The sequence below is a fragment of the Cnephaeus nilssonii genome (assembly GCF_951640355.1).
Source record: "Cnephaeus nilssonii genome assembly, chromosome: 10".
Lineage (NCBI taxonomy): Eukaryota > Metazoa > Chordata > Mammalia > Chiroptera > Vespertilionidae > Cnephaeus > Cnephaeus nilssonii.
Window position 1 is genome coordinate 15,244,496 of NC_137081.1, and position 20,283 is coordinate 15,264,778.

The 20,283-nt window shown below is 37.7% G+C and overlaps 1 protein-coding gene across 6 annotated transcripts in view; it reads left to right on the forward strand.

The window, feature by feature from the left end:
* Positions 1 to 14,731, forward strand: part of MAP2 (microtubule associated protein 2) — a 227,656-nt gene extending 212,925 nt beyond the window's left edge. For all 6 annotated transcript variants that reach the window (XM_079782259.1, XM_079782254.1, XM_079782257.1 and 3 more), the window contains 4 exons: positions 6,150 to 6,242; positions 8,065 to 8,146; positions 10,458 to 10,570; positions 10,795 to 14,731. In XM_079782259.1, coding sequence (XP_079638385.1) covers positions 6,150 to 6,242; positions 8,065 to 8,146; positions 10,458 to 10,570; positions 10,795 to 11,010 — 504 coding nt within the window. In that variant the 3' untranslated portion in view covers positions 11,011 to 14,731. The remainder of the gene's footprint in view (positions 1 to 6,149; positions 6,243 to 8,064; positions 8,147 to 10,457; positions 10,571 to 10,794) is intronic.
* Positions 14,732 to 20,283: the final 5,552 nt, after the last annotated feature.

Genomic DNA, 20,283 nt, shown 5'->3' on the forward strand with positions numbered 1-20,283 from the left:
TATCTGAGAAAGCTAGCTTATAAAATATAATGAAAATCACCTGACATATTTATTTCTTCTGGTTACTATTGGATAAAAGTTGTTGTGACCATATAAGAGAAACTTTTATTTGGTTGCCTAACAGATCTTTTCTAAAAGTATCTCTATTACCTTATGGATTTTAACTTAAGAGATTAAAATTGCATTTCTGATATGAATTGACAGCATTCTATTTTAGATCCTGACTGTGAGCTCATCTGACTATATTTTAGTGATTCTACTTTTCACCTCCTTCCTTCTTCCCCAAGGATTTCCTATGACGTCTTCTATCATTTCCTCATGTTCACTCCAAATCAGAGCATGCTTTACCAAGTTTCTTCTCTGGCTGATGTTACCCGAATATTGCAAAGGGTGAATATTCATGTTGATAATAAATAGACAGTTCTATATGGTTTTGATGAATACAATTGTACTAGAACGTATTTAAGATTGTCTCGGGAATTCAACAACTTTTCAAGTTGAGAAGCCTTATTATTTGCCCCCATTTGTACATTTTTTGCTCTTCTAGATGTATATGTTTTGTGCTCTTAGCCATCATCTTTCCTTTTAAAGGCCTGTCTTTTATTGGCAAGAGGCTGTACTGCTCAATGGCTTGGTTCAGTGAGGCAAATCAATGCCTAATGTCATAAATAACCTAGCTGAAGGTATGAGGAGATAGATAGAAGCAATAAAGTTCATCTTTTTTAGCTGAAACAAATTCACTCTATTGGAAAGAATATATACAATCCTGGATTCAGTGTAGACAGTGATCTTGGCTAATTTAACTTAAGACAAAGGTACGACTATCTTATTAAGTTCATTGATTTGAAACTATCTAAATATAGTTAGCTCCCTAATCTACATTAAATCTAAATTTTAGAATAAATAACATTACTTTTAAGAACACAGTTACTTGATTAAACAAAGTTAGGGAAAATAATTTCTCTAAATGCATGGCATAAAAACATTTAGGCAACAACTCAATGAATGACACTTTATACCTTTTCTATGTATTTCTGATAGGCACATTGATTTATATGAAATATGTGTAGGTGTTTTGACAGGTTTCTTGTTTTTAATCAGTCTTATGAAGATTAGTATACACTGCATAATTTTTTTACCCTTATGATAGTTGAAAGTTACTAATGGGGTAATTTCACAAGGCCATAATTTACAGATTATTGGATAGAGAACTTAGGTGAATGATTACTTCTACAAGGCCATTTCTATGGATTTGATGGATTGCCTTGTGAATTATATACTTCATACATGGATCAGTCAGTCATTTTCAGGTCAGCTGGGCTAAAGATAGAGGCATCTCCAAGCAAGAAACTCCTGTTTAACAGTACTCATCTTTGACTTAAAGACTCCTGTAGAATTTTTCAGCCTATTACTTTCCTAGTTGGTGTTTTTTAAATGTTTATTTACATAAATCCATTCATTATACTAGAACCTAAGAAATATCCTTACATTCTAGAAGTAAAACAGTCTAATTTCTACCTCTTAGAGAAATTAATTAAGCAACGTTAAATATTCAGCTTCTTATAGTCTAACTTTCATATTTTCACAAAATAAGAAACAGAAGTTCTCCCATTACCCACATCTGACATATTACTCAAATAATAGGACTCTATTGCCAAATCAAAAATCTGAGTCATCTTTTCATCTCCCTTTTCCTCATCCCATATCCTGGCCATCTTGAAGAACTAATGATTTGGTGCCCTAAATAGCTCTTAATACATTGTGCACCACTATAGCCCAGGTTCCGTTATCTCTTGTTAATGTCACTGCAGTAGTTGTTAAGTGGTCTCTCTTCATCTTTTCTTTCCTCTGAATATACACTCCATACTATAGCCAGTCCTTCTCACCACATTTGTAATTAAGCATTCCATTGTATAGTTATTTAATGCTGATCTTGTCTCACCTACTAGATCATAAGCTCTATAAAACTAGGGATGAAGTCCATCTTGTCCTCAGTATACAGTAGATGCTCAATAAAATATTTTTTGAAAGTAGAATGACTATAGTATTTTATATGCATGGTGAGATGCATTCTTTCTAGTGACTGTTGAATAAGTGTGAATGCCTAATGTCATTACAGTTGTTACCCAAAGAAACTTACCCTGTTTAGACCACAGTGAATATTGTCTTAAAGAATATTGCACCAGAAGTACCACAGTTTTTTAATCCACTCATCTGCTGATGGGCATTTAGGCTGTTTCTAGATCTTAGCTATGGTAAACTGTGCTGCTATGAACATATATCCATAGGGGTGCATATATCCTTTCTAATTGATGTTTCCTGCTTCTTGGGTTTGGGAAGGTAATGGGGGGATGAGGAAAATATGTAATAACTTAATCAATGAAGAAATTTTAAAAAAAGAATATTGCACCAGGATGTAAGAGCTGAGTTCTTGGTCCCCCTTTTCTATTAAATTTTGTATGACCTTAGATACTGACCTCTTATGTCCTCAGATTTCTTAATTTGTAGAATAGAAGCAACAAAATAATACCTGTTTTTTTATATAGCACCATCTCATTTAAATAGACTATTCCCTAGTTGGTTTGGCTCAGTGGATAGAGCATCAGCCTGAGGACCAAAGGGTCTCAGGTTCAGTTCTGGTCAAGGACACATACCTTGGTTGCAGGCTCCTCCCAAGCCCGAGCCCTGGTCGGGCATTTGCAGGAGGCAACCAATCAATGTGTTTCTCTCACATCGATGTTTCCCTCTGTCTTTCTCTCTCTCTTCCACTCTCCCTAAAAATCAATGGAAAAATATCCTCAGGTGAGGATTAACAAAAATAAAAAATAAATAGACTATAAGGTCACTTTCAGATCTCATATCTATGGTTTTCCTCAGAATATGATAGTAATTTGTCAACTATGTATGCAAGTAAGTCACCAATATTTTTATATGATACTGAAATCCTTTTTTGCCAGTCTCCCACTGTGGCTGGACTGATTGGACTGAACCTTGAAAGATGATCTGTTACAGGTTCTACTAGCAAGAGATAATAACATAATGAAAGCATGGGGATGAACTTGAAAGTGTAAACACAGTCTGGCCCAAAATGTAAAAATATTAAGAGAGGCCTCAAAAATCAGATTTGCTGAAAACCTTGGTTGCCTGGCTGAGAAACGTTGATGCATTTAATTGGAAATAGAGAGTTGGTGAGAATTTTGAATAAGACAGAGCTTTAGGAAGATGATCCAGTTGATTTCACTTCCACTGTGAAGTATGCAGGAGAAAAAATTGCCTCTCTTTCATTTCACCCCATTTTGCATTAATAGTGCAAGTAAACCTTTGGATAAAAGAAAATAACAAAAGTTAAAATGTGTTAATAGAGTTAATTTTGGGTAATGATTATTCAAATATTTTTCTTCCATATCATGAATATAGAAAATTAGTTAATTTGTCAAATAGAAGTTTTTTATTTATATTTTTAGACAGTCTCTAAAATATTAAAATAATTTTCTGTTGACATATGCTTTAGGAAAACAAAAGCTCAATGAAAATTCTTCTCAAAGAAATTTGATTTAGATCTTTCCATAGAAAAGAGAGAGTTAAACTCAACTCTCTGATTTAAACACACACACACACACACACACACACACACACACACACACACACACAAAACTAATCTAGAAGGATAATTCTATTTCATTGCCAAAACTTTATCCTTCACAGCAGCCATCTATTTTTATTTTATTTTATGGAAAGGTTTGTGACAAGTGCTGGTATTTGTGGAATTAACTCTCTAAGTGTTAATTAATGCAAATGATCCTAGAGATCTTTGGCATGAAGTATTTTGTAATTTTTCTAAGGCATAAATGTGAGTCACACAGACAAGGTGGGTACTCAGGTGCAAGTTGTCAAGCTAGAGGGTAAATCATACTGAGCAAAGGGGTTTTGTTTTGTCTACTTAGTCATCAAGCAAGATGGTGCATGTCATACTTGGCCTCATTTTAGACAAAAGCAATATACTGTGTAGCTATTGCATATATGGAAATATGTAAAGAATGTACCATTAATGCATGTCAAAGGTCGGCTTCACATTATAGATTGAGCCGACATAGTAAGAAAGTCTACCATTGAAAAGAGTCAGCTAGTTGTTTCACTAGAAAATCTGTGACTATCTAGAACACCAGAAAAAATCAACAGACGTCGACATTTAAGTTTTAAGATTTTAAGATTTAAATTATCTCTAAATAATGCTAGCAATGTGTGTGATCCCTTTGGGTTTGAATAACTTGTTTTGGCAATCATAAAAATTGTCAAAAAGTTGATTAAATGTTAGAGTCAGATTCTTGCAGCCAAGTTTAGAATTTCCATTTTTGCAGCATGTTAATCAGATTTAACATTTGGCTTGTGATCACTTTGTAATGAGTGGCTTGATTGGTACTCTAATGATCTCTAATTTAAAATTTGTTAATGCAGTATGAGACCCTGTATATTCCTAAGGATGAGAGAGAAAAACTGGCTTAGATGAATTCTATTTCATTGCCAAATAATTAGATCTTCATGGATAAAAATTAAAAGTATTATTAGGCATATTAAATAAAAATTATTTCCTTTCTAAAATACATTTTTTTGTGGTTTGAAATGTAATGGTCTTTGACTCAAAGTCGATGGTCTATTGACTCAAAGGTATGTGTATCATAGTTTATATGAAATTCTTAGCTTACAACTACACTTATTGTTAGATATAGACTGTGTGTGGTATACCCCCTTTTATGAAACTGGAATTTTTATTATGCCCTAAAGTGTGGCCCAATCATCACGCCTCCTGAATTCAGATTCTGACAAGAGGCCCTTCCCTCGGGCTGTCAATGAGAGTTGCCAATGATATTTCGCTATCAGGGACAGCTATCTTGTCAGTGTTAGTTAGGCAGGCACTGCGATTTAAGCTTTGTCTAGTTAAAAATAGTCAGGATTCATGTCCTCTTGAAATTTTTTATCCTTTTTTAAAAGATCAAGAGATGTAATATTAGATGTAACACAGCTGTATATCTAAGATAAACTTATTTAGCTTTTTTTTAAAAAAAAATAAGAGGATAAACTGTCCCATAAAGCATTGAAGATGTGATTTCTCTTTAGCTATTGGGGGAAGGGAAAAACACTAGCTTTAGAAAAAATAAAATGAACCAACCAAACAACAAAAATAAACCTTTCTTTCTGTGCAAACTTTGCTTATCTGCCCTCTACACCATGCAGAATTCAAAAGGCACATCAAAGACGTCACAAGAGTTTTACTTTGCACATTAGTATATTATGCCAGAGTAATATCTTTCCAGATCTGGATTTGCTATTGTCTTCAAGATAAAACTGAACTTGTTGAAAATAGAAATAAAACACCTAACCTCAAATCTGCTGGACCCACCCAAGGCCTGGACTACATGACCTAATACAAGCCAGCTAACTAAAGTTCTTTGGTTTTCTACCTTCTGCAGATGGAAAGAATGCTTCCACACCCACCATCCAAGGGCAGTGGCTGTTTGTGAGCAGTTTTCAGAGAGGCATTTCAAAAGGCCACTGAGCCAAGCCTTCAGGGAAGGCCCAGAGCCTCCTTGTTGACCCTCTTAGGAAACCAGGGGTTCTTCCCCTGAATGAATGAGGACCCTCACCTATAGCATTCACTAGACCCTGTGCCATGTGACCCAATAATACAATTAAGTGAAGATGATTTATAATGGCGATGCTGACACTGTCAGGGTTAAAGAGAGGCAGGCAGGGCACTGGCATATCCTTCAGGATCCTGGGCTGAACTACACTGAACTATTGGACCTTCCATAGAGCAAACCTGAGTCTCACTGTTGCCCACAGTATTGGAAGCCTCCTCCTCCCAGGTGATCCAAGTTTTCATTTTCTCTTCCTCTCATTGCTTCCATATTATCCCTGCCTACAACGGGGATACGTAAGGCTCTGGAGCACTTGGCCCTTGGGAGTGCAGAACAATAGAGGCTCATTTTTATACGATAGATCTGCTCTTTAGTTCGGTGTTCGTTTTTCCCTTAAATGGTTATGTAGGTGGAGGGGAGTTTGGAGCCTTTTGGGAACCACCCCTTCTGGTTCCCTGTACCCAGCATGTTGAAAGAAAAATGCACAATGAAGTTACCTCCAATTCCTTTTAGGTTAGGATTTTAAACAAGAAGATCGATTTTAGCAAGGTTCAGTCCAGATGTGGTTCCAAGGATAACATCACACATTCTGCTGGGGGCGGAAATGTAAGTAGCAGCTTCCGTTAGAAAGCTGTCCTGATTGCGTGGAGCCATCTGCACAGCCAGCACCCTGTCTCCTTTCCTCAGCCTCTGCATTTTTGGTGATGGGTTTCTCATTCTTCCTTTTAAGATCACCAGCACATCTCTTGCTTTCATTTGAAGAAACAAAACCTTAATGGAGTGCACTATGGTTTTCAGGGGGTTGGAAAACCCACTTCACTTGCCAATTTTGTTTGCTGGCCTTTGGCCCAAGGTATTTCCTCATGCTATCTCCGTTCCCTTGCAGAAGTCACCTGGGCACACACTTTTCTAGCTCCATTTAAATTACTCCTGAGGCAAAGACTGATATAGTTTAAAATACCCAGTGTGTGATGTCAGTCTTTTGAGCTAAATCATTCATGAGAGTTAGAAATCCCTTGAATAACACAAAACTGGTGAAGTATGGGTCATATCTAATTTGAAGTGAAAGGATTCAAGTCCCGGCAAACATGTCTTAATTGTATATTTCCTGTCTCTTAAATTGAGTGGACATAATATCCTGAGAGAAAAGGAAAGATGAATCCATATCTCTCAAACTTAGTTGAGGCAGAATTGAAACAGGCAAACTCAAGCCAGATCCTGTCACCTAAACTTTAGGTTCTGGCCATTCAGGACTCCAATAATTTAGAGTACAAAAACCAGAATTCTCACCTGCCTAATAACTTTTGGCTCCTTGCTCCTGAACTGGACAGAGATGGAGTCAAACAGTGAAAGGAGAGAGGAGCAAGTGACTTCTATCAAGAATTGTCACCTGATGTTCAAAGTTGATCCACTGAGCATAAAAATTTCCCTGTCATGGGAAGTCCATAGCAAGGTTTGATGGACTTCTCCAAGAGTTCTGGGCTAAGCCTCAGGGTCACTATTTACATGGACATGGTTGCCCTCTGCCCTGTTGGCCTAACTGTAAGTCTCACCACCTGGTGCTCTCACAGAAACAGTGCCAGTCCAAGTAACTAACTTGAAGTGATCAGAAGGTAGACCCAAAATACAAAATACCTAAGTAAAAAGGGATAAATTGAGATAACTAACAAACTTAAAATAAGTAGGTGAGCTTCCAACTTCCAAAACAATCATCTTAAAATTTCCTCTAGGGAAGAATCACTTATTCAAACACACAGAGTCCCTGGCCCCATTTCCACAGCATCCAATTTAGTAATCCCCACGTACTTCTGATGCAAATGGACAATGAGCCACACTTGGAGAAGCACTATTCTAAATATTGGGAGAGGAAATAATTTCAACAAAACACAAAAAGAAAAGAAAATGCTGTTGTCATTAATAATCTGGTGCACAAGAAAAATTCCATTAGCTAAGACATAATGTTTTAGAAAAGCATGTTTACAGCTTTTTTTTCTTCTTGTAACATAAAGCAACGCTGTTTTTCTTGTATCTATGAGCAATGTTGGTCACTTTTATGTAAAAATCACTTTTGAAAAAATAATTTACCTCTTCACTTGGCTCTTTGCTTATGGAAAGGTTTAACACGATGTGGCTTCGTTCTTGCTTTATTAATCCAGGTGTTTCTGTCCCCTTCGTGGCATGATCTATTTTCTACTAATACAATCTTCTGTTTTAGGATTTTCTTTCACTCGGGTCCTTCTTTCCAACCAAACATGTGGGAGGACATGTGGGAGATAATGTTGCCCTATGTGTGTATGTACTTCAGTTTGGGTTCCTGGATATATTGTAGTGTGTTGTGAGTTTGGACATGTTTCTAGATTTTATGTAGGAACTTAGGGGGCTTGTTCATATCTAAACTATTTTAAGCATTTTTATGTGATTCACACAGGTACAGATTGTTACTAAGAAGATAGACCTAAGCCATGTGACATCCAAATGTGGCTCTCTGAAGAACATCCGCCACAGGCCAGGTAAGTAAATGCTTTTAGTAGTTTGAGAAATATTATTGGATTCAAGAAGTTGACAGGCAAAGGTTTTGTTGTTGTGAAATACCCAATTGGAAGGGCATTTCAATATCCTGATACTTAATTCTTTTATATAGAGAAACAAGTTAGAAATTTGGACATCTTCATTTGGACAAGTAAACTCAATTACCAAAAATAGGCCATATATCATAGGACAGGTTAAAAATTACAATATACATTTATCTCTATGTACTCAACATGCTTATTGCAGCTCTTTCTAAATATCTTACCTTATAATAGACAAATATGCAAATTGACCGCACCTTCGCTACGCCCAAGCCACGCCCACCAACCACGCCACGCCCACCAACCACGCCCACCAGGAAACCTTGCAGGGACGTTGGGGTGTGGCGGAGCCCAAGGCCGGGAAAGCCTCAGGCGGAGGCTTTCCCGGCCTTGGGCACCAGCGGGGAGCCTGCACAGATCACAGGAAACCACTGGGGGTCGGCTCCTTCAATCCTTAGCAGGGATGTTGGGTGCGGCCGAGCCCAAGGCCACTGCCCGGGGCCAAGCCCCGACCCTGAAAGAAGGCAGAAGGCGGTGGCCACAGCCAAGGCCTGGGTCCCTGGTGCCGGCAGAAAACTGGTGCAGGCAGCCAGGTGAATGAAGGTCTATTGCACGAATCTTCGTGCAAACGGGCTACTAGTATAGTCTATAAAATGCTTTGGATCATATAGTCATACATAATTACATGGATTTAAAGCAGCATTTCCAACGATTTTTCATGAGATTGTTTTTCTACGTTAAGTGAAATAAGGATTGTGGTTAAGCAAAGCTGAAGAATTTTACTTATCTGTTGAATTTCTCAGATCCTTTAGTAGGTCAATAAGATCTGTAAATTCTCAGCAGAATATAAATGCTTCTCCAACGTATTTGACCATTGACCTCTTGATTTTCTAGTATATGTCATGGGACTAGTGATCTACAATAGAGTTTATATTCTTAATTCCTAAGGATTTTTCCCCTCTTTCAAATGTGACTCTAACATATTTTGAGTTGTTTTTCTGAGTATCACATATTACATGTATTTTTGCTAAATTCCACCTCCACTCATATGTAAATAATGGACAACTATCAAATTTGTAATTTTCTTGAGAAATTTTGATAAAATTTTTATATATCATTGTATTATAGGATAACATGAGGAAGCAATTGATTTTAATCATCTATGCTTAGCATCTTAATTAAACCAGGTATTAGAGTGTTCCCATTCATTGTTGTCTCACATGTTATCAGAAACAAGGTGGAAGAACAATTAAGCCCAGTAAGATTGCTGATCAGGAGAAGATTATTAAAAAGATTTATTAGTTGAAAAACAAAGGAAGGATAAGATTTAAAATGGATAAATGCCTTAGAAACATGTCTAGAAATCAGGCTTTGCTTTGGCAAGTCAAAGAATTAAAATTACTTATATGGAATCTCTATTAGTAGTTTCAGAACTGCTACCTTGGCTTTAGCTTCTGTCACTCATGAGGCAGCAGGGACCTGGCCCCATTCTGCCTGTTTTCACAATTCCCCTGTCTATAACTCAAGCCCACAAATACTTAGCTGACTTTGTACTTCCCTGTCAACAGTATGACTGAGGTATTTGGTCACACTGCCTATTTTTTTCCAGAATACAAAAGAAAATATTGCATTCTTTAATTCCAGATAGTAAGTATACAATTATTCAAATTCACCTGGGGTCTGGATGCACAGAAAAATTTTACATAGACAAGGAAATGTTCTGTGCAGAGATTTACTGGTATAATAGACTATTGTCATGGACTCCCACCTATTCCTAAATCTAGCTCTTCTATAATAATTGAATCAGATGACTAAATTCATAAAGAAGTGTTAGCACAATGATCCTTGACAACAGCAAGCTTTTCACAAGGTGACCGTGGAATGTGGAATATCTACGGAGAATATGAAGGAAACAGGTCAGTACCTGCAGTCACAGAATATTTATTATACAGATAAGAGAAGCCCCTCTGATACCTTATGTTACAGTGGATAGAGGAGAAAGGTATTAATATGTAAAGCAATCCATATCATGGTACAAAAAAGATGTCATCGACTTGGATGACATGTGGAAAATGGTATGGACTAGAAATTTTAAAAGATTTTTTTTCACATCTATGGTCAGAGGCTAGTCGAGTTAATTAAGCTTGTGGTTTACAATGGTCTATCTACTATAATCATTTTGGGGAAATAGTCACCACTAATAAAATATTTCATTTTAGCAAGGCATTTAAAAGCCTTTCTCCTCACATAGGTGGTGGACGTGTGAAAATTGAGAGTGTAAAACTGGATTTCAAAGAAAAGGCCCAAGCTAAAGTCGGTTCGCTTGACAATGCTCACCACGTACCTGGAGGTGGTAATGTCAAGGTAAGGAACAAGGTCATGAGTGGTCTCGCCTTTTTTTTTTTTTTTAATTCTTCTGAAATCCTCTTCATCAACATGGGTCCCAGATTAAAGACCTGAACATAGGGGAAGTAGGGATGGCAGAGCTGAGTAGAAGTGACATTCACATTAGCTCTGGGATATAGAAAAAGATCTAGGGGTTAGTTAAGATGCTTGAATTAACGAGGATGGATGCTTGTCTTAAACAGATTGACAGCCAGAAGTTGAACTTCAGAGAGCATGCTAAGGCCCGTGTGGACCACGGAGCTGAGATCATCACGCAGTCCCCAGGCAGATCCAGCGTGGCGTCCCCCAGGCGACTCAGCAACGTCTCCTCTTCGGGAAGCATCAACCTGCTCGAATCCCCTCAGCTTGCCACCCTGGCCGAGGATGTCACTGCTGCACTCGCTAAGCAGGGCTTGTGAATATTTCTCATTTAGCGTTGAAGTAATACTATTTAGGCATGAGCTCTTGGCAGGAGTGGGCTCTGAGCAGGTGTTATGTTTATTCTTTACAAACCATAAAATAAATATAATCTCATTCCCAAACTCTAGTAATTGTTACAATTTTATATTTAAAAACAGGAATAGCATATGCAGAAATTGACTTGATTTCCATTTGCAACAGAAGACACTGGCTTTACCTAAGTACAATTGGACGATTATTTTTGCTCTGCTCTGTTTTGCATGGAGTATTATTATTTGAAAAATTGCATTTTCACCTTTCATGTGCCTGAAGGCTACCCACTACATTCTGAAAGGCCTTGTTAACATCCAAGCTGCTCATCTCACTATTCTATTGCTGGGTGAAACAATAAAAGCTTCACATTGTAACTTATTGCCGGTTAAAAATAAATCAAGGAGTCTGATGGCAAGAAGGGAAGAGCATGTAAGAAATAAGGTTTTTTTAAAGTGTTATTTTGTATAAATGGGAAGAAAGATTCAATTAAGTTATTAACATTTGGGACCTGGATAATTATATCAGAGTATAAGTCAATTCAATAAATTATTTAACTAATTAAAACATAGTTACGAAGCATTTGAGCTGCAGTTAAGGAAGTGGTGCAAACGTGCTCTCTTAAGAATGAAGCACTTTCACTAGGATGGACTCGTGTCTGGTTAGAATGTCAGTTATCAGCTAGATTTGTGTCCACACTACCAGTTTCACACCCCCTTTCCATCTGTTTGATACAGTATTATAGATATAAATATATATATATTTCTCTGTGGCCATTTGTGATACTTCCTCATATACTTGAATATTATACTTCCTTATTCACAGTATCTGTGTCTCCTGCACCCTTTGGTGTTGCAATTTTAGGTATGTGAAAGTAGATGTTAGCAGGGTTCTTTCCCTATTTAAAAAAATACATTAAAAAAGACAAAAAGTTTTAGCATGAAGTTGCTTTCTGTAACACCTCAAAGCTGTAACCCTGTTATAGTGCCAGATACAAGTCTCTCCCGTGATGCTAGAAGATTTTATTTTTCTTTGTTTTCACCAACATGGAGTTTGTGGGGGTGAGTCCAGTTATACATAAAAGGGTTTACAAATTGTTGGTTTGAAATTATGGATTTCAATTATTTTGAATCACAGAATAGTTTGGGTTTTATTTCTGTAATCATTTATGAAAGACTTATTAATGTTTCTTCTTCCTTTTTTTTTCCATTTGCTAAAGTTGAAACTAACAGTAGGAGTTTGGGACATGTTATCCCATTCTTCTAAATAGGACCTGCTTATTAAATTATCTGACAGAAGAGATTTGGCTTCCTTCCCCAAAGTAAAGATCCCTTGATCAGAAAGGAAAAATACAGTATTTTTGAGAAGCTGTAGCTACAAAATACTTGAGATGCAGATATCAAAATCATTTTATTCAAGACTCCAACACTGCTTAAAGGAATACTGTATGACTTAGCATTACTTATGAGTATATAATACTGTTTGACTTTATATACAGTCTAGAAATCACAAATCAATGAATTAATTCCTCTCATAAATCATCCATCTTAGACTTATGAAGAAACAATGCATTAGTCAATGGCCTGAATAAGGCAATGTGTTACCAGGCTGGGTGGGTGCATTTTAGTATTTTATCTATTCATTTTCTTGCTCAGGGCTGGTAGGTTGGATTATGAACAGTTACAGGCAAATGATCTGGTAGGTGTTTGATTCATTTGAGCCAAACCAATTCATGAATATAAAGGAAGAAATAATGAGCGTGGGTGAGGCAAAAAGGAAGAATAGTAGCATCTAAGAAAGAATTCAAGGGATGCAATAACAGAGAGAGAGACAGGTGACATTTTGTGACTCATTGACTATTGGAACCAATGTGACTTCCACAGAAAGAAACTCTAGGAGCAAATGTGCACCATTCACTCTCCATTCACTCTCTAAAAAAAGGTTTCACATAGGCAAACATGTCGGAAACTATGTTTAAATCAGTTACTTCATATAACAGTAAAAAAGATAGAAACTACTGAGTAGGACAATGAATGTGTCTATTTTCTGCCTAATAATTGCTGTGAGGTTTTATTTGACCAATCTGGGCATTTTATCCATCAGCTTCCCTTGAAATGCACCAGAAAATAGAAGAAAGAATAGTCGTGTGGAAACTTATGGTATTTTCTTACATGTTTGATAGTGTTAGATAGTGATTGAAGTTCGGTAGAAAGAAGTTAACAACGGATTAGAACAATTTTAACAAGTGAAATATGTTTGTTTGTTTTTTCAACTTGGTTTAAGTTTTTTTATAAAAATTAAGAATAAATGAACATCTCTACACATTATAATTCAGTTTCTTAAAAATACGTGTCTAAAGTAAAAATTGTGTAAAGCATTAAGTTGTTAGATTTGGCATTTAAAACAAATGTTTATTTCAAACCACAGAAAAATTACAATGAATAAATGCTCTTCCTTTGTATGGAAATGTGATTCTCTATAATGTTAATCACAGCAACAATGAAAAACCTGATTCTTTGTACCAGTAAAAGAGAGAAACACAGGATAAATGTCTTCTTATGGGGATAAGTGGTGGAACCCATCTTGCCTTCACTCTCAAGATTAACGACACAAATTAAGCTTTTTGAACACCACTTTTGTGGGGACATCCATACGCTGATCTAGAAACTACAGCTTCATAGTTCCAGTTCTAGATCTATTCATGCCAGTTTCTCTTGGGCTTTAGCCTTTGAGAACCTGTTAAAGGAGACCTAAGTAATCCAGAGCTGTGAAGAGTTAAAAGGCCAATTTCTCCCATGAACTCGCCCTCTCTGGGTCACCTGCAGCCAAGAATTGGGTACCTTATAACGATGCAGGAAAGATCCGAGTTTAGGATGAGTTTCAAAGGCCGTGTTCATTTAGGAACCAACTCTCTCTGGATCCTCCTGCTGAGTTCCAGCAGGGTGATGGGCTGAAATCCCACCCACAAGCAAGACGCCTGTGTAACACCAACTACCTATGGCTGAAGAAGGTTAAAGAGAGAACTTTCTTAGATGGAAGACTGTACTAATGGTAGCTGGCTTCTTCAGACACTCCTATAGTGGTACAGCAAGAAATGGGATCATCAACCAAAATATAACATGTCAGTCGTAGTAAAGAAATAATCTCAATGTGCTTAATTCTGGCATAGCTATAATTATAGTTTTTCTCATACTGTTCATGCCCCCAAAAGGAGGTAAATAAACTATTCATGGTCTAAGTAGCCAACATAAATAAAGTAGATTCATGGCTTGGAAAGGCAAATTCTAGGCACTCCTTCCAAGATCGATGTGGTAAAATCAGCATTGATGTTTGTTTTTCTAGGCCTAGGAGTTTTAGCCTCTGTGTGTAGGTTGAGGCCAAGTCCCTCTGCCAGAAAAAGCTTATATTTAAGCTCAAAACTGTCAATCATGAAAATCTACTTCAACTTTAGCAAAAAGAAAAAAAAATCAACAAAAAGTATACTCTGTATGCTGGGATTCCAAGGTTCCAACACTCCGCTACAAATCTGTGGGGGGTTTCTTTCTTCTGATAACTCTAGAGCCTGTTACCATAGAAAGGCATTTCTTCAATGGCTGATTGTAGTTAGTTCATGTTTTTCAATCAAAATTTGCAAATGTATTTGTTGCTGTATAGTGATTGTTTTGCAAAATAAAATTGCTTGTCATCTGATTTATAGTTTCAGATTGTTTCTACTTCTCTGGGAAAAGTTATATGTGTGTGTGTGTGTGTGTGTGTGTGTGTGTGTCCCTTGTTTGTATAGAAATGCAATATATATTGTTCAATCCAAGCAAAGGAACATTGTAAAGAGAAGGCCACAATTATCTGCTCAATTCCTACCATGTGTCAGACCCTATCACTACTGTATTAGCAAAGGCTATCTGTTGCAAGTGACAGAAACTCAAATCAAATTGGCTAAGCATGAAGGCAAATTTATTGACTCAAGTAACCAAGTAGACAGGAGTATGGCTCAGGCATCAATGAATTCAGGCACTCAAAAGATGTCATTAGGAATCTTTCTGCTTCCTTTGTGTTGGTTTCATTCTCAGGCAGGCACCCCTTTCCAGATGGTCACTAGAAGCTCCAGGTTGTACAACCTGCAAAGAAAGCCTTATTCCAGTAGCTCGAGCCTAGTGGTCGGCAAACTCATTAGTCAACAGAGCCACAGTTTGCCGACCACTGCTCTCCAGTGGTCGGCAAACTGCGGCTCACGAGCCACATGCGGCTCTTTGGCCCCTTGAGTGTGGCTTTCCACAAAATACCACAGCCTGGGTGAGTCTATTTTGAAGAAGTGGCATTAGAAGAAGTTTAAGTTTAAAAAATTTGGCTCTCAAAAGAAATTTCAATCGTTGTACTGTTGATATTTGGCTCTGTTGACTAATGAGTTTGCCGACCACTGCTCTAGCCAAAAGCCAGGGTCTGAAAAATCATTGAATTACTTGAGTCACCTGTTCCCTTGTGCTAATTGGCCAGGCTTGAGTTTAGATCTAACTCTGTCACAGGTGGTTGGACTACATGAACAAATCATGGAGAGGAAACGTTCCCTTCAAAGTAAAGTCAGTCTGCTACTGCCAGAAGAGAGGATTTAGTGCTGTGCAGGTCATAAAAACATACATCTTCTACATCCATATACCGTATTCCCTGTCTTGATTCAGCCTTTAGTTTTTTTGCTACTCAAACTGTGTTTAGGTTTCACCTGGGAGCTGATTAAAAATGCAAATTTGCAGTCTACATTCCAGACCAATTTACAGTGATTCATCTGCTCATTAAAGTTTGAGAAGCACTCAGTTTATCCAATCCTTTCTAATGTGCCGAAGGAGAAAGAACTCTGTTTGCAGCCCACTAACAGGTAAGAATTATTCCTAAGACTACTTGACTATAATGCTGCAATAAACATAGGGATACATGCATCTTTAAGAATAAGTGTTTTCAATTTTTGTTGCATGGAAACCCAGAAGAGGGATTGCTGGGTCAGATGGTAGCTCTAAATTTTCTGAGGAGCCTCCGTACTGGTTTCCATAGTGACTGCAACAGTTTACGTTCCCACCATCAGTGTACAAGTGTTCCCTTTCTCCACATTCTCTTCAACATTTATCGTCATATTGAAAAGAGGCATTGTTGTGAGTGTGGGGTAGTATCTCATCGTGGTTTTGATTTGCATTTCACCTATAGCTAGCAATGTTGAGCATTTTTAAATATATCTGTTGTCCATCTGTACATCTTCCTTAGAAGAGTTTCTATTCAGGTCCTCTGCCTATTTTAATTGGATTGTTTTTGTTGGTGGTGAATTGTATGAGCATTTGGTTGGTTGCCTTTTATTTTGTTGGTAGTTTCGTTTGCTGTGCAGAAGCTTTTTAGTTTGAAGTTAGTCACATTCATTTATTTTTGTTTCATTCCCTTTGCCTTGGGGTCAAGTTCACAAAGACCCCTCTGAGATCAAGATTCATAAGTTTAGTGCCCATGTTTTTTTCTATTTATCTGTTTCTATTTTTCTGTTTCAGGTCATGTTCAAGTCTTTAATCCATTTTGATTTAATTTTTCTGTATGGTGTCAGGAGTAGTATATTTTTAAAAAAGAAAAGACTACTTGAGACACCACACCAGGTCTGATTTCAGTTACCAAGTAGCAGATGTGAAGCAGATTAGGTACAATCTAGCCAAAATCATATATTTTTAAAAATTAACATCCATGTTTTCCTTCCAGGAAGTCTTGAAAACACAGGGACTAAGATATTTATTCATCTGGTAGTATGAGTCACAGTGACTTTTATTTCCTTTTTATTAGTTAACAAGTTAAAGATGAGTTTAGTTGCCTTGAGGAGATACAAGTAACTCAGATCTAATGTAGAATGACAAAACAACCCTCTGTGTAGCTTATAAGGGGGAAATGTGGCACTTACATACAGAACTGTGACCCAAATAATTCAAAGCTAAAAAGTCATCCAAAGTACACAGTCCAGTAACCTGCAATTGTTTTTAAAATACTGTCCTTCACTAGGTTTTCCTTTTCTTTCCTTTTTGTCACAATAGGCCACAGCTTTGCCCACTTCTACTCCTTCAAATTTTATTAAAATCTCCTGCTCCAGTCCTGGCTGTGTGCTTTGTTTGGCCTGAACAGTGTTGTCAAAAATCAAGAAATTTGTCCGGCTGTGGTGAATCAGTGGTTGAACATCAACCTAGAATCAGGAGGTCACAGTTCAATCCCGGTCAGGGCATATGCCCAGGTTGTGGGTTCAATCCCCAATCAGGCAGAAGGCAGCTGGGTAGGTCAGGGAGACTAGGAGTCTATTAAATCTATTGAGCAGATTTTTACCTTTTCTCAAGAAGAAGGAAAAACCCCTTTCAGTAGTACTTTTATGTGACAATAGCAACTAGTAACTTTCATGTCCATGATAAACACCTGTAAGATTCTGCTCCCACCTGTGATTTATCATTGAAGCAGAGAAAAAGGAGAAATACAGCAGAGTATTTATTTTTGTCTTTTCATCTTACGATAAATAAAAATTTCCTGGACAAATGAGAAGTGGCAAAAAAATAACATCTTTCTCAGTAGTCCTGAACCTATAGGATACTTGCCTATTACTTTTGGAAGTAAAAAAAGACAGAGTGGGAAAATGTTCTAACCTAGTAAAGAGAGTCACCTGTTCTTAAACCCATGACCAATTTTCAATCAGTGTGTACCTTATTTAGCTGAAGAAGTTGCTATAATGTTGAAAGACTTGCTGCCCAGATTTTCTCCTTATCAATGCCCACCTTTGTCTACCCAAGCCTATGCCCTTGGGTTCCACACACCTCCTCCAATTCAAGCACCTGCAAGGTTAATGCCTGGGACAGCAGAGTCTCCAATATCTTGTTCAAGTTCCCCCAAAAGTCCTGGCCTTCAGGCACTACCAGTAGCTATGGCCCCTTCAGGGGCTCTGGAGGACTGTGCCTAGCTAGCTCTTACAGGAAGCCCAAATGGTCTATGCTGGTACCTAGTAGCCTGCTGGCCTGCCAGCCACCTGCCACAGATCTCATTTGCCTATCCCTATCCCTGCATTGTCACCTTCCCCAACGTCAAGGAGACCTGAGTCCCACAGAGAAAAACAGCACCTTTTTTGGCATCCTGGAAGCAAATACATGATGCTCATATAACCATATCTTGGCTATGATCACCTGTTTTCAATCTTAATTCCCCTATAATTTCCCTCGTGTTTGTTGATAAGAACCACAAGTCACCACAGTACTTTAACTCTTATCATAGTATGGAGACAAGGAACAAGAACTGAAGAGATAATGGGGGCCCCTGAGGCCAACAACAGAAGGAGCTTGTTAGTGACAGGCCCCATGGTGCAATGTGGGGCTAACTGGTACCTAAGATAAACCCTTGGTATAGTTCCTGTTGAAATGCACCTTTAACACCCACTGAAAGCCCAACTGAAGTAGGCATTACCAGCAATAATTATATACTTATTAAGTGATTGTGCCAGGCATTCTGATAAACATGTTAAATCCTATGAGTACTGTAATGATTAGTGTCCCCATTTTACAGATGAGAAAACTGAAGCATAAAGAGGTTGTTTAAAACGAAATGGGCAAAGTCAGATTTTGAACCCAAGCAGTCCAAGATGTCTCATCTGGTCTAAAGGATTAGATATGATTGAATTAAATACTCAAATTAGCAATTTTCATGACAGCCATTATAAAGATACCAAATAAATATTATGTACAAATCTCAGTATTATAAGACACTGAAAAAATTCATGTATTTGCTGTTAATTCAGAAAATGAGAGATGATTTTCAATCATAAATAATATCATTTATGTAAAGAGACATTCTCCTTTTTTTGTAAATGTAAGTCATGAAATACACACTTCACATGGTCTTAGTTTATTTTTAATATTAGTAAACAAAAAATATGATATTTCCATTAACATCAGCAAACTAAGACACAAAGAGACACCAAGAAGACTTCTCAGCCATTTTTTTGCTTCAACTGAAAGGACTCATTATACGGACACCAGAGTACCAATACTGTGTCTTTTCCTGTGTAACCAATGTGTTGAACAAGCATGACTCATATGAATTGTGGCTCAAAACACAAATTTATTTTTGTCTCTCACAGTTTCTTTAAACATTATGGAAGAAATCTCATGCCTCAAGCTGAAGACTTGGGCAGACTGTGACATTTTAGTCACTCTCAGATAATACAATTATTCTGGCTATAAAAATAATCTCTAATTTAAAAAAGCCTAAACTCAGATATTAAAACCTCCAGCCCATGTAACAGTCCAAACTCTGAAGTTGTACTCTTCCCAGCATGGATTGGCCTTGGTTGTAAGCCTGCGTTGGGAGTATAGTAGATCTTCTGTGTTCTCTGTACACTCACTTTCTCTTCTTCCTGACAGATGCTATTTTTGCTCCTTCTGGGTATAAAACTGGGGGAGTAAGGAGAAGTAAGGGAAGGTATTTTAGCAAATTTCTCCTTAGTGGGCATCCAGTGGTACACTTCAGCCTCTTTCTTCTGAGGCTTCACCCCACCACCCCCAACCAGACAGCCTTACTTACGTGATATAAGATGACTTTCCCCAGCTCTGTCTGCTGCATGGCCCTCACCTGGCCCGCGTGTATTACCTACCTATTAACTCTAGGAGTGGAGCCAGTTTCCAACTAAGCAGTACTCCTTGGGTCCCACAGAGTCATCAGCCCTCCTCTGGCCTAATAGAGAAATCTAGTGTCTCCCAACATCAGGAAATGCATTTCCATGCTCTCCAAACATTTGAATCTTCTTTTTATTAAGCTTCGGGTTAGAAAGCAGCATGGCCACAAACCTTCCCCAAAAGGAAAGTGTTACAGACAGCATGGCATCTCTGTCAAAATAAATCCCCTCATCAGTCTCCTCCCACCAAACTCTCCTGCCCTGTGTCCCCTTTTTGTGTCCTTAACCTGACAGAACAAAGTCCTGGAGATCATTTCCTTTATACATCTGTTCATGGAAAGAACAACTTCTCACTCTTACTTTTTTTCCCCCCACAGTAGATTCTCAGGCCCAAAGAATCCAATTTTAATATCAGGCTGTCTTTTCTATAGTTTTGGCTAGAGTAGGCTTATAATGTTTGTATCTTTTTAAATAGAAAATGAGTAAATAGCACAAACACGTATTGAGTGCTACATCCCCATTTGGTCCAGTGCTCTCCAGGCATTCAAGAGTCAAGCGAAAGAAACATAACTTACACAACACACCA